Source organism: Lagopus muta, chromosome 3 (genome assembly GCF_023343835.1).
Source record: "Lagopus muta isolate bLagMut1 chromosome 3, bLagMut1 primary, whole genome shotgun sequence".
In the NCBI taxonomy this organism is placed as follows: Eukaryota; Metazoa; Chordata; class Aves; order Galliformes; family Phasianidae; genus Lagopus; species Lagopus muta.
This window is the reverse complement of record NC_064435.1, coordinates 54832545-54846895: the sequence shown is the minus strand read 5'-3', so window position 1 is coordinate 54846895 and position 14351 is coordinate 54832545. Positions and strand designations below refer to the sequence as shown.

At 34.8% G+C, this 14351-nt stretch overlaps 1 protein-coding gene across 1 annotated transcript in view; it reads right to left on the bottom strand.

The window, feature by feature from the left end:
* The window catches only part of DOK6 (docking protein 6), a 236440-nt gene that overhangs the window by 58687 nt on the left and 163402 nt on the right, over positions 1–14351 (bottom strand). The window contains exon 6 of the mRNA XM_048940757.1: positions 9658–9796. Within this exon, the coding sequence (XP_048796714.1) occupies positions 9658–9796 (139 nt within the window). The remainder of the gene's footprint in view (positions 1–9657; positions 9797–14351) is intronic.

The window sequence follows — 14351 nt, the reverse complement described above, 5'->3', positions numbered from 1 at the left end:
GTGGTGTGTGTAAATTGCTGTATTTCTCAGTACATTTGCATAAGTCTAATAAACCTAAGATTGGCATATTTTCCATTGAATTTCATTTTCAGACAATAACTCTCCAGTTGTTTTTTTTGCTTTCCCCTGGCATAAATTGATTGATATAGTAGAGGTTGCACTTGCCTGTTCCCATGTACTGAAAGCTATGCTAAGGCACATGGAAGGCAGGGAGGTGATATGGGAGAATCAAAATGGCTTCACCAAGGGCAAATCCTGCTTGACCAACCTAGTGGCCATTTATGATGGTAGAACTGCATCAATAGACAAGGAAAGAGCCACTGATGTCATCTAACTCAACTTCAGTAAGGTCTTTGACATGGTACTCCATAAAATCCTTCCCTCCAAATTGAAAAGATATGGATTTGATGGGTGGACTGTTCAATGGATGAAGAATTGACTTCAGGACTGAGTCCAGAGAGTCAATAGTTCAATGTCTGGATAGAGATTGATTATGAGTGGTGTTTCCCAGGGGTTGGTGCTTGGATCAATACTCTTTAATATCTTCATCAGTGACATTGACAGTGAGATGCAGACAACACACCAGAGGGATGGGATGCCATCCAGAGGGACTTAGACAGGCCTAAAGAGTGGGCCCAGGTGAACCTCATCAGGTTCAAGAAATCCAGATGCAAGATCTTGCACTCAGGTCAAGGCAAGTCCCATTACCAATAAAAGATGGGGAATGAAAGAACTAAGCACTGCCCTGCTAAAAAAAAAAAACAACTGGGTGTACTGGTGGATGGGAAGCTGGACATGGCCCAGCAATGCGCCCTTGCAGCCCAGAAAGCCAACTGTATCTAGGACTGCATCAAAAGAAGAGTGGCCAGCAGGTCAAGGGAGCTGATCCTACTCCTGGTGAGATCTCACCTGGAGTAGTGTGTCCAGATGTGAAGTCCTCAGTACAGAAGAGCCATAGACCTGCTGGAGCATGTCCACTGGAGAGCCACAAAAATGATTCATGCAATGCAACACCTATCCTCCAAGAACAGGATCTACATTCCTGGAGGTATTCTTAACTTGACTGGATAAGGCCTTGGACAACTTGATCTAGTTTTGATGCTATCTCAGCTTGGAAGAAAACGTTACATCAGTTGACTAACAGCCATCCTTTCCAATATCAATTTTTCTGGTTTGAAAATCTGGGAGATAAAGGCCAGTAAGTAAACCTGGTACTATTTCACTTACTGTAGTAGCTGCATATCTTTATTCAATATAGCTACTGTAGTAAGTGAAATAATGCCAAGTCAACAGGAAAGAATCTGATCTGTCTGTACTACTGGCTTTTATATTTCTCCTGAACCAGATTACTGGGCAGCACAGAGCAGCTTATAAATATAAACAGCTAGCATGGCTGGATTCATACAGAGGATATCAATCATATAACAGCCATGACCCAAGGCTGAGCAGAAAAGAGAACATAAACAATCCCGGTCTGGACAGGCTTTGATTAATACACATCAAAAGACTGCTTGTACTTGGAAAAAGACCAATATTTCAAGTATGTTTTTTTAGATACTAAATATCAGTTGTCTTCAATCTAAACATAATCAGAGACATTACTGTAAGTAATTGTCAAGTTCAAAAATCCGTTGTCTTCAGAAAAAAGAACAGAAACAGGGAAAAAAGGAACAAATTTATAATAAAGTGTGAACTTCATCTATTTTCTGTCATGCCAACAGGTACTTGATGGTCCAAAGAACATAGAGCACAGAAGGGATTTACCACGTAACTTTAGGACTAGCATGAGAGTTCCTGATCACCTCTCAGATTATTACATTTTATAAATCTTCCATTATCTGAAAAGCACTGGGTCCATCTGTAAATCACTGATAAAGAGGTTTCTTACTAATCAGAGACAAAGCCTTAACTATTCCCTTGTGCGATATAAAGAACTCCTGAACTGAGTTGATGAAACAGATGAAAACCTTGCTTGACAGAAAACATAGAATGATAATATAGTTTCTAACGCTGATGAAAACTGTGTGAAAAATGTGTTTTTCAGAAGTTAATTCTTCTGTGTTCTGTGAATAAGTAATTGACCATGATCCAGGATTTATTTTGTTGTTGTGCTGCTCCCAGTGTACAGCTGATTACTCTGTGACCTTGGAAAATTCATACTTAGTTGAATTTGGCCTTAATCTTTCTGCACCTCATTTTACTTATTAGTATAATTATTATAATAATATCTGTCTCAGGAGAGCATAAGGTGGCTTCATCAGCTGTTATTGTGGCTAATAATAATAGGATCTCTATAGGCTATGTTAGTTTATTTTACAATAAACGGTTTTCCCGGAATAACAGATAGGAGATTAACAATAAATTGAGCCCACTGGAAAACTGTCCTGAGAATTGCTTTTCTAATAATACTTAGGTCAACACAACCTGCTCCTCTGTTGAGTTTAATGATTTAAACCTATCAGCACAGTTATACAAGCAAGCTGTTTAAAATGTGCAGAAGGCCGAAGAAAACTTCCCTTCCATGCTAAATATTTTTCCAGGTTTATTAAGAGGAGGGTTGGGAATAGACACAGAGGGTTCAGTCAGGCATGCAACAACTATTGTATAATTACAGCATCATTTCTAATTTATCGTTCATATCACCCATGGCTATTAGCAAATAAGACTGCTAATCAAATCATCTATTGTGTTCATGGAAAGTTCACTGCTTTCACTTCCTTGCACTTTCTAGAAACACAATTTTACAGTGTCAACTAGTTTGACAGTTATGTAAACATGCAATATTTAGCAAGATACAAACTCATCCTAATTTCAAATATGCTTGTGCCACCAACCTTTAAACTCACTTGTATTAAAACATAATTTTGCCCCACTGCATTTAAACAAACTACACAGAGTTACTAGTTACTGAAATCAAAATGTTTAGAATACATCAGATTTACATTCAAACAGAAAACAAGCACTCAGAACAGAGAAAAACAGTGTTCAAGGATTCATGCATGCAGGTTTAGAACAGATTCACAGGATGGAGTAGGGAATCAGCAGACAAGACATTCTATTTCCTCAGTTATGTGAAACTTTTATTATGAATTGGTTTTGGTTCAGCTCCTACATCGTATCAGGAAGAAGGCAGATTTCAATCAGAGTCTTAGGTAGCACAGTTAGACAGATAGCCAGATGAGTACTATGGAATTGTACAACATCTTTCAGAAATTTTTAAGAAGAATAATTTCTAGGTTAGGATACATATCCATATAAGGCACCTGTGTTTTAGAACCTATAACACCTTCCACATTCAAGCTTATTCAGATGGATAGCTAAGGAGAAGAGTTCAAAATTCTGGCAAGCAAAGGAAAGAACTGAATTCATCCCATCATGTTCTGAGTGAGTACTGCCACTTCAAAAATGTTTAATACTCCAGTGCAAGCTCTAGCGAATAACTTTAAAAAGGCAAAACTGCATTTAAATTACATCACCAACCACCAAAATATCTGATACACTCTTATACAAGGACTTGCAATCTCTGCTCTCACACCTACCCACAGCACTTATCTAAACACTTCACAAACCTACATGTGGTCTGCAGTGTTTCTGATGACAAACAGCTCTATTCTCCCACCTGCTCTGTCACTTTGTACCAGCAGCTCCAACACTTTGTTTCCATAGAAAAGACTTTCCTTATCCTCAGGTTTCATTCAAACATGCAGTAAACATTCAACATCAACTACTGCATGCAGCTTCCTCCACCTCATTCTTCACCATACGGGGATAGCAGATTCCTGCAGCTGACAGAGGACAGGCCAAGAAGAGGAGTAGAAGGCATGACTTGTGTTAAAAAACACAAAGATACTGAACAGTAATGGCTGTGGAATATCAACTTTAGCAGCTGGGAGAAGTGTTTTCTTCTGGGAAGTTAATGGCATCTACTGCATAGTTCTTGAATGTTGCCACAGTATTTGAATGCCTATTATTGGATGTGAACAATAGCCTTAAAAAAAGTCAATGAAATAAATCAACTTTCAAGAAAATATTTTCTTTCAAATAAGATTAAAAAAAAAAAACAACCCAAAAAACAGCTCCAGACAGCATATTCATGAATCCATACATTCTTCTGAAATGGTGAATGTCAGAAATAGACATGCTTCACAGTTCTAGGATTTACTTTAATCATATACACATAGTTTTCTGAGTCCAAAGACTAACAAGTAGCCTGGCAGAATTCTTAAAAAATTATCACAGAAAAATATGAGTCAGGAAAAATGTCATTATGTGCTTAGTGAACCAAAAATCCTTTTTTTTTTTTAATTTCATTAGATACTTATGGGAATGGGTTACAAAACTCAATCCAAAAAGTACAGTATTAAGGGGGAAAAAAAAAAAAGGCAACATTTCTATTTTTATTAATATCTTGGCAATATTTCCAGATGGCCATGGTATCTACTGCATAGAAGAGCAAGCCTTATTTCCCTAGAAGTCTTTTCTATCAAAAACACTAAATTATTTTAACTTTAACTTGTAACTTTCAAAGACCTCTAGAACCAGTAAACAAAGCTTCTCAACATATGTGTGAATCAAGTAAACAATTCAGAAACTAAAAGCACACAGATTATTGTGTATATATACTAGTTACAAATTTTATAAACATTGCATGGAAACATCATACATTAGTTTCAGGTTGGAAATACCAATCTGCACTGAGTTAAGTATTTGCAAAAATAAGTGGCCTGAAGCTATAGTTTATTTTCCATCAAGTATATGAATTCATGAATGATTATACTTATTCAGAACCTCAATACTTGAGCTTTTATCTAATTTGGAGACAGAAGAAGGCATTTAAAGTAACCAGGGACCTCCTATAGGTGACATCTGAATTTTTCTCCTCCATTTTCTCCTGGTACTAACATCCCCCAAATACACTTATGCAGAATCACAACATTAAAAAAAAAAACAAAAAAAACCCCAAAGAACAAAAAACAAAACAAAACAAAAAAATATTAAGTGAACTACAGTGTTGAAATGGAGCCCATAAGACATACGTTTTAACTAAGTATTTCATATAATCATCAATTCTGAAACATCCAGTTCATGAATTTCCAATTTTTGACAATTGGAAAATAATAGGTGATATGTATGACATGACATAAAAATATGCATAACAACCACGAAAAATCCTTTAATGTGCATTGGCAAAGATAGGAAACCTCAAATGTAAAAGGTCATTTGAAAATAAAAAATTTAGAATCTTTTTGATGTAATTATTCTTGATGTTTGATTCTGTAAACTTTTGATGAATATCTGTTTAGGTTGCTATCAGCTTAAAATATGTGAAGAAATATGTAGTAAAGAACTGAGCTTACTATGAAAGCAATATTGCTATTTTCTCTTGTCTCAAGTATTTTTTTTTCCTAATTATCTGACAATTTACCACTGACATTCTTCATCCTATCTACATTCTCATTAATATTACGTCTGACAACCTTGTAATTTATATTTATCATCAGACTGGTCTTATGAACTCTTCCTCATCCTTTTTCTAAGGAATAGAAAGATTAAATAACTTGCAGCCTTATTTCTTATCCACCTTATTCTCCAATTTCTCTTTAAGTACAGTTATATTACCTGGTATTTGTTTTCACTGCCACATTTGTTATTCCCTTATTAATATCTTTAAAAACAAAGAGAATAAGTTCACTGGTACTAGTTTATTAAAATGACAGAACACTATCACTGTGACTGATTCATTTATATTAGACACAAGACTTGAAAATAACGAGGAAAAGGAAATATACAGATGTGTTTTGTTAATTTGTTTATTTTCTGGTAAATGTCAAAAGTATCACTCTAAAATTACATTTGTTTGCAGCTGTGATGTACAAAGGAAAACAAGCATCACAGAATGTATTCTATGATTACGAATTATGAAAAATTTAACCATTCATATTTCTTTAAGAATTTATACTTCAATCTTTGATACTTGATTAAAATCAAATGGTCAATATCAACTACAGCATTATCTTGTTTAGAATTTTTGCTTTACTTTTTGTTTTGCCTTTTTTTTTTTTTTTTAAATATATGTTTTTTTGAGATTACACAGTGCGTCTCCTTCGTCAGCCTTGGAAAAATGTAATTTACAAGGTTACAAAGATACAGCTCTAATTCCCAAGCGTGCATCTGTCATATATACAGTCATAATAAGAGAAATGAATATGAGTAATCTACAGTTCTTAACCTTCAATTTTATGCACTTAGTAGAAGTGTTTTCAGTGAAGGCTATGTGAGAAGAATAAAGATGCCATTGAGAAGGAAAATCAAGGCCTTAAGTTACACTGCCAGCTGTAAGCAAATTGTCATCATGCTGTAGAGGTTAGATAGACAAGCGATGCTGAGCACAACAGCTTTCATATGCTGGTGCATGAAAGTTATCTTAGGGATTCCTTGAAGAGATCACTAAAACCAGTATCATTCACTGACTGCAAGAGGGAGGATGCTCAGCATTTACGAAGCGTGAATCATTCATTTTCCTTCTCTCTTTAAGGTACAACTGAGAAGATCTAATGTCTCAGTGCTGTTTCTGTAAACCAGTTTGGCTCAGTACCTCCAAAGAACCCTCTTGCTTTTAGTTAGCTTTTTTTCAGTTGATCAAATTAGCTCTCTGAACTGACTCAGTCAGATGAGAACCTGAATTAATAAAAGGGAAGTGGAGCTAGCAGCCCAGCCTGGTGACAGGAGAGAAATCTAGCTGAAACTGATATGTGCATCTTCTGTGCACAACATCTCACTACAACTGGGGCAAGATACCTGATACTCCTGAGACTTTTTTTGAAAAAATTCCAGAACTACAAAACCAAATAGATTTATAAATGGTATATTAAAAAAAACATATATAAAAACATGGTGGTAGTGGTGAGACAGTAGATATATGAGGATAGAGACTATTCTGAGGATAAAACCAAAGTTGTTGATACTCTCATGCAGACAGTACAACAACGTGAAAACTCTTAAGTAGAAAGCCAATCGCTATTGTTTTAAACTGAATTTTTGTGTTGATAATGTAGAAAACTACCGACACATTTCAGTGTCACTCTCTCCTCCCCCCAAAAAACTCCATACAACTTTAAGGCAAAATTATCAGCTATGTTATCTATTAAAAAAGAGAAGACTAAAAAAAGATGTACATATGATATACATATACAGATGAAACTTTATCTGAAACTAGTTTCAGTTTAAGTACTAGCACTGACCCGAATTTGCTACTGTCCAAAAGATAGTGAACATCAGCCATTATAGCCACGATGATTTAGCACTTCAAAATCAATCAAGAAGGGCACCTAAGTTACGACTAGGTCACAGTCCAGTTGGTCTTGATTTAGTATTTCAGTAAAATACCATGTCTTTTAATTACAGTAAAGCCAATAGTCAACTTAAAAACATATGTATGCCAGTGACAACTGATCTCATGTTTCAGGTTCTTCTTCTAGTGTTATAATTTGAAAAGGACATGAGTAAAAGAGAAAAATATGCATATGAATAACTACTTAACCTGTTCCTTTTTTACGTGTATGTTTTATGTCTTTTTTTCTTTAATCAGTACTGTTGATATTTCTTCTTCTGATTTGTATAATAATTATTATATCATTAAGTTACCCTTTTTAAAGTTTCTTGCATAGTTTCTTTCATTTTCATATTTATAAAAAAAAGAAAATAAAGAAAATAAAGATATAATTCTATAATATTATACATGAGTGTTCATAACTGAAATAGTGAAAAAGCAAAGCAAAACAATAAAAAAAATAACCAAATAGTATGGAGCTATAAAGAAAAAGATCAGGATTGAGACGGACGTGTAGACCTTGATTAAAAAATATACTCTTGTTTGTGCTTAGATTACAGATGTTAAGGGAAACAAATATTTATATGACATACAGTGAAAATGGTATTTATACTTGATAAAAGGAAAATAACCTATAGTGAGTCTATTTAACACCTTCAGATTTTCGAATATGAATACAACTCAAATACTGCAGGTAACTCAGAAAATCTGTTGAAGCTTCAGCACTCGATCAGACAGGAGCAACAGAGCTTCCAAAACCAAAACAACCTTAACTTACTAGTTGATATATAAAAATCAACAGATTTCTGAGCCATTTTTTGTACAGCCTACAGCTTCTACACAGCCTACAGCAGGCCACAAAGCTCTATCGATCTCCTTATGAAGATCACAGTGAAGATTCATCAGGAACAAAGTATATTACATGCTGCGTGGATGATGGTGAGTCATTTCTATCTCTCAGTCTTTTCTCAGAGTTTGATATTCTGTACCATATGGCCACAATCTTCATAAATGAGGTTTTAGAGAAGTCATCTGATGGCAGAATGGAAACAGCTTTGCTAAGCAGCAGAGTTGTTAATCAAAAGGTGGAAGATCTGAATGTGGTGATTCCATGGAAAGAAAATCTACCATGGGCTGTGCTTTCAGCAACTGTTCATTTGTCCCTAATGTTATATCTTGATTGTGAATTTTCCTCTACCTATTTTCTTTTTGTCCAAAATTTTTGTATCTCAATTTTTCTTCACACAGTCCTAGGTTGTCTAGTTTTAATGAAAAAATCATCCATCTTTTTTCAAAAACCACAGAAAAAAAGCACTTTTTATAACTTTCCATCTTAAAGACATGCAGAGTCTAAGGGAGCATTCAACACAGCAAATTTTGTTATAGAAGTTTTTTTCAAGTTCGTCATACTGTAAAGAAAGAAAGCTAGACTGCTCTGGGGAGTAATCAGGAATGGGAGTTGGACTCTGGAGAATTGAATGGCCCTTTGCTATTCAAATATACATGGACACATGCATGGTGGGCAAGGGAAGGAAGGAAGAGTGTGTCAATGGAAAGGGAACAATTATTCTCACATCTCTTTCTAGGAGCAACAATACATGGAGAATTGTGGTCATCTCAGAAGAAAGGTGAAAAATATCCCTGCCCTAGGCAGGTAGGTTGGACGTAGTTGATCTTTAAGATCTTTTCTAACTCAAACAATCATATCATTCTATGAAAAGCATGCAGACAAGGTTCACTGGACTCCCCATATGTTTTCTCTTTGGTTGATATAAAAGTAGCTTCAAACCACACTTAAAAGTTAGCTTTCCAGAATGATCTTTTTAAAAATCTCCAAACTTTTCAGAAAGTTCTCTGAGCACATAAAGATAACTTTTAAAAACTGCAAATTCAGACTGAAAAATTAAAAAATAGTTCTTTATGACCACAGTGTAAGGGTAACTAATGTCTTTCCTGGATTAAGAACAACAGCCTTTGACTGCTGCTGTCTAGGTTTTCTGTGTTTACACTGGACTTTTTTTCCAGCAAAAGGTCTGAACTCTGAGTAACAGAACAACAATTTTCGAGAAGGTAACCATGCACCTAGCATTTAGTGGTCTCTACTGTTCCAAAAAGACACCAGCAAAAGAATTGAATGCATTGAATATTCTGAAAATCCATGATCACAACAACACATGACAATTGTTTTCTCTTAGCCATGCAGCTATTATCTTTATTATGGCTGAATTCATGGACTGCCTAAAGACTTTACTAAAGACTTTTACTGAAGACTTCTTTTGTTCATTACTAATTTTATAAGTTTAAATATTTTGGTGAAAGGATCTTACCCGTGCTTTCTGCTCCATCTCCATCATTAATCTTTCATGTTGCTCTGCTATTGCCAGTGTTGCAGAATGGACTTTCTGATATATCATTTCTCCTTCTCGTGTCTGAAAGGTGAACAGCCCTTCTCCTGTGTCACACATCCTGCAATAAGAACAGAAGGAAAAAAATGAGTACTGTGTAACTTTTATCTATTATAAAAAGTGCACACCTTACGATGGAAAATGCCAACTTTTATAGTTAATCTTTTATAGTTAATCTCTGGGATTCTGAATATCTGCAGTTATTTTTACCACTGAAGAGAGACATATTCCAAGAGACAAATGCAGAACTCTATGAACGTAACCTCTAAATTCAGTTTTAATCATCCTCTGAACAATAAAAAAGAAGTTTTATCACAGAATAAAACTGGAGGTAATACAGTTAGATGTTTATGGCATTGTTTCAAATGTCTGCAGGGTAAGTAAGACCTGAATTTTGTTCTTCTAACCTATTGATGAAAGAAGCACAAAGCATATCATGACATTGAAAAGCTGACTTTGACTTTTTAACATAACACTGTTCTTTTCTTTGAACTCTACAAAGAAGCTGCATGGAAAACCAGCATTACAAGGGTTAAAATACAGCTGCCTCAGTATGTTTGTGTGAGGCGGCATTTAAAGCTATCTTGATAATAACAAGAGACATTTGGTCTATTTGACAATAGGAACAGTAATTCTGTTGCATAAGAAGATTAAGTAACAACAACAACAACAAAATCAACTGTCTTCTTTTGAGAGAGCTACTATTGTTATCCTTATCTGTGATATCCTTGTGGGATTGTTAAGAGGAACAGAAGTGTTACATATGCTAAATGCAGTAACAGGGGTCTGGGAAACAGAAAAAGTGACTGGACATCAATGATTATTGAGTTACTTTGCAGCCCTATACCATGTTAAACAGTGGTGCAATTTGACACACTTATATTAGCAATTCCATTGCATTATTTGCATTCTTTATCAAATTCCTCTTGCAATTTTAGAAATGGAACAAAATAAAACTCTCCCTGTAAACATTTCAGAATTATCTCTGACAGAAAATTGTTATTTGAGTCACCAATACATAGCATACTTCAACTGTATAAATATTTCCATTTGCCCTAGAACACCAGGTTTTTAAATTTCTTTTTGTTTGCTTAATTATTTTTCATGATATCTATTTTTTTTTTTCTAATATCCCAGCACCTCAAATATGTCCCCAGAAAGCCCAGGACATAGAGAATGAGCAAGCATTTTACAAAAATGTGTACTGATAAGCTGAATATTAAAACATAAAGATATAAATATCTCTAAAGTTTGCACCCCAGAATCTAGATTATTATTCAGAGATTAGATTTTCAAAATATTGTTCAATCAAATTAGCATATAGAACTATATTATTTGAATTAAATAATCATTAAATACTTCTACTGCTATTTTACATGTACAAACACAATTACAAAACAGCTTTTTGAAAACAGAATCATTTTTGCCAGTTCTTTTTAAAAGATTAGAACAAACCTTTCTATGTAATTTTATTTTAAAACACCTCTATTTAATTCTTAAAATTGTCCCTAAATAATTCAGAACTGAGCAGTTCATTTTGATTTCAGAACTGATGAGTGAAAACAAAACCTTTTTTTAACATCTACAAGATCTTTGCCTGTACACTGGAGGGGGCATGCTTTCGTTGACTCTGCTATAAAGAATGCGTGGCTGTGAGTGAGTGTGCTGGGCACAACAGAAAGTATTGGATGCAGAAACAGATGAAATAGAAATGCTTCTGGAAAATACCTGGTGAACATATTTAGTAATGATAAATCGAGTTGCCAAAAAGAAAGCCACAGCCTTAGGAATAGATGACTTACGATATGACAAACACCCATAGCTCTGAAATAGAATCAGCCTCTTCCCATTCAGAGATGTAACGAAAATACAATTCAGTTTGCAGAGAGGAATTATTTGATCAGCGTTGCTGTGATAGGCTAATTAATAAACAAAAGGAAAACAAAAAGCACTTAAATCCAGTGCAGATTGGGATCCCTGTTACCAACAGTTAAGATACTTTGTATCCTTAGACACAATGCTCTAAATGCTTATAGTAGAAATAAAATGTCTCAAGAGTTTTGAGACATAATGGCAACAGTCTTTTAGATCCCTCAGGGCATCATATAGCTGGTACTCTGTTTTTGTGTAAAGATATCTTAATAAAATTCAAACAGCATGAAATGGAAAGTCTGGAAAAAAAATGACAGGGTTTCAGAAACTGAAGCAGAATACAGTTTCTTTGTTGGTTTCAGAGGATGAAAAATCCTACAGGGATAAAAACAAGAAAGCAAGGCAATAGAGCGTGATTAAGATTCGATTCAGGAGTTAAGCTGTTTATTTTGACCGAGCAAATATAATTGTTCCCAATGTCGATTTGACCACAATCTGTATGGCCAGTGTGCTGCTGAGGCAGAGGCAGCCACCCAGGCCTGCACCTGGGGCCTGGCTTTCCAGAAGGAGGAGGTTACTTCAGCAGATGAGACATGTCAGTGGCAGAAAACTCCTGACAGCAGCTTCCCAGCATCTGGATTTTCAGTTTTCTGGCTAACAGCATACAGTTTATATGCAGAGGTTCCAGATTGGACGTGGAGGAAACTATGCTGAAGTATCGATAAGGACTAACTTGCTTTTACATTTAACATGGCTGAAAGGTGCCAGAAGTGAAGCATCATCAGAACCTGGCAAACTTGAGCTCCATAAAAGGAAAAACAGAATTAAACTCCATATTTTTCTATCTGAACCTGTTATTTGCAATCAGCTGCCCAAAGAGGTGAATCCCTATGCTATAGTGAAGTTTCTCCTTTCTTCTCCTCAGTGATTTATTGTGATTGGACCATAGGACATCAGGAAAGGTGTGTTTAAGGCTTTGTTTCAGTCCTTTGAGGAATGTTTGAAACACATGAAAACACAAACTGATTTAGAAGAACTTCTGGAATTAGAAGAAGAATGATGAAGATGAAAACAGATAAAGGGGATCATGTTGAGAAGGCACGGCAGCTTCACTTTTATGGTCAAGTAGACAAGAGAAAAGAAGACGAGTTGAAATATACTTCTGTATTTGTTCTATTTACAGTCAAAACACAATAGACCAAAAACATTATTTTCTCTACAGACTCTTCTAGACATCAGAGAACTGCCCATTTCAAATGACAGTTGCAGGTTTTACCTTGCTAATGTGTTGAAATGAATCTGAACAAACTGTGGGTAAATTAATTTATATTTGTTCAAACCACACATGGTTATTCTTGACCCTACAATCTCTGGTTAGTGAGAATAATATTTTAAATTCAATCAAATTGTTGTCGCTTGCAAACTGTCCTCAAAAACTTCAAAAATCTCTGTTGTCTACAAATCTTTTGAAATGAAAATTAACCTTTTCTGAAACAGACACTAAAACTTGTCATAGTTACCTCTTTTTACTATTCTGCAAAAATGTCTTCATTTTCTTTAGTCCCTAATAAATGAAAACTTGGTAATCATTTTATTCAAATGTAGTAACATATTTATAACTTTGATATTTTCCAACACAACTTATAAGAAATGACAGAATGAAGGTGTGGACCACTTATTTTTCTGCTACTGCCATAGGCTTGCTCTGCAGTTCTACCAACATTGTATGACCTTCACTGTCAAAAAAAAAATGGCCAATTTTGTATATCTTAATTTTTTTAATGAAGCTTATCAGCCTGTAGATGTTTGAAAAATGCCGATGTTAGCTTCTCTATTTCTGTGTATTCCATCTTTAAAACAGGGATATCATTAACCTATGCTTTAGGATATTTAAGGATTCGAGAAATTAAAATGTATGAGATGCTTTGAATGAAAAAGAAAAAACTTATTTTTTCCTGTATTATTACAGAATGATATAAATTGATAGATAATGAAACAACCAGGTAAACAATGTCTGAAGATTAGCATAACATTTTTAGTTCTTAAAATACTGCTTCAGCTTTTCTTAGCTGCCACTGTTAGCAGATCTGCCTCAAGACACAGGAATAGGAATAAGGTAAGTGCTAAGGTTGGGGCTTAGGACAAACTGGATTCTGAGATCCACAATGAATGTTCTTGTTTTTACTCAGAAAAAGAACTTGCATTCAAGAAAAAGGTATTTCCCACTATTTCTGCCAGATTTTCTTAACATTTCTCAAATCCACACAATGGTTTCCCACTGTCTCTACTTGCTACAGTAGATCTGTCTTTTAGAACAAAATTAATATAATAAAATCAGCATTGTAAACCCACAGAATGCTCTCAAAAAGAGAAAATTTGTTGAATTGACCACTATTTATATACAAATAATACTGTTTCCCAAACAGAGGTTCATACTCTCATGCTATGGTTGAAACATTTAAGTTTAATAACCAGTACAGTATTTAGCTAGTGCATGTATATTTGCATGAGAGGATGACAGTTTGACAGCTTTGTTTCACTATTTCAGTGAAGGGTAGAATGCATTTTCACAGTAAAGAAGGCTGCTGAGACACTCAGGAACAAAGTTTTCTGGGTCTTTTCCTTAAAACAGTGGATAAATGACAGTAACTACAAAGGTTTTACTTCTAATATATTTAAATCTATTTTCTAATGGTTTTGAGTGATTCCTTTTTATCCTCAAATAGTATAGCATTGAAGAAATA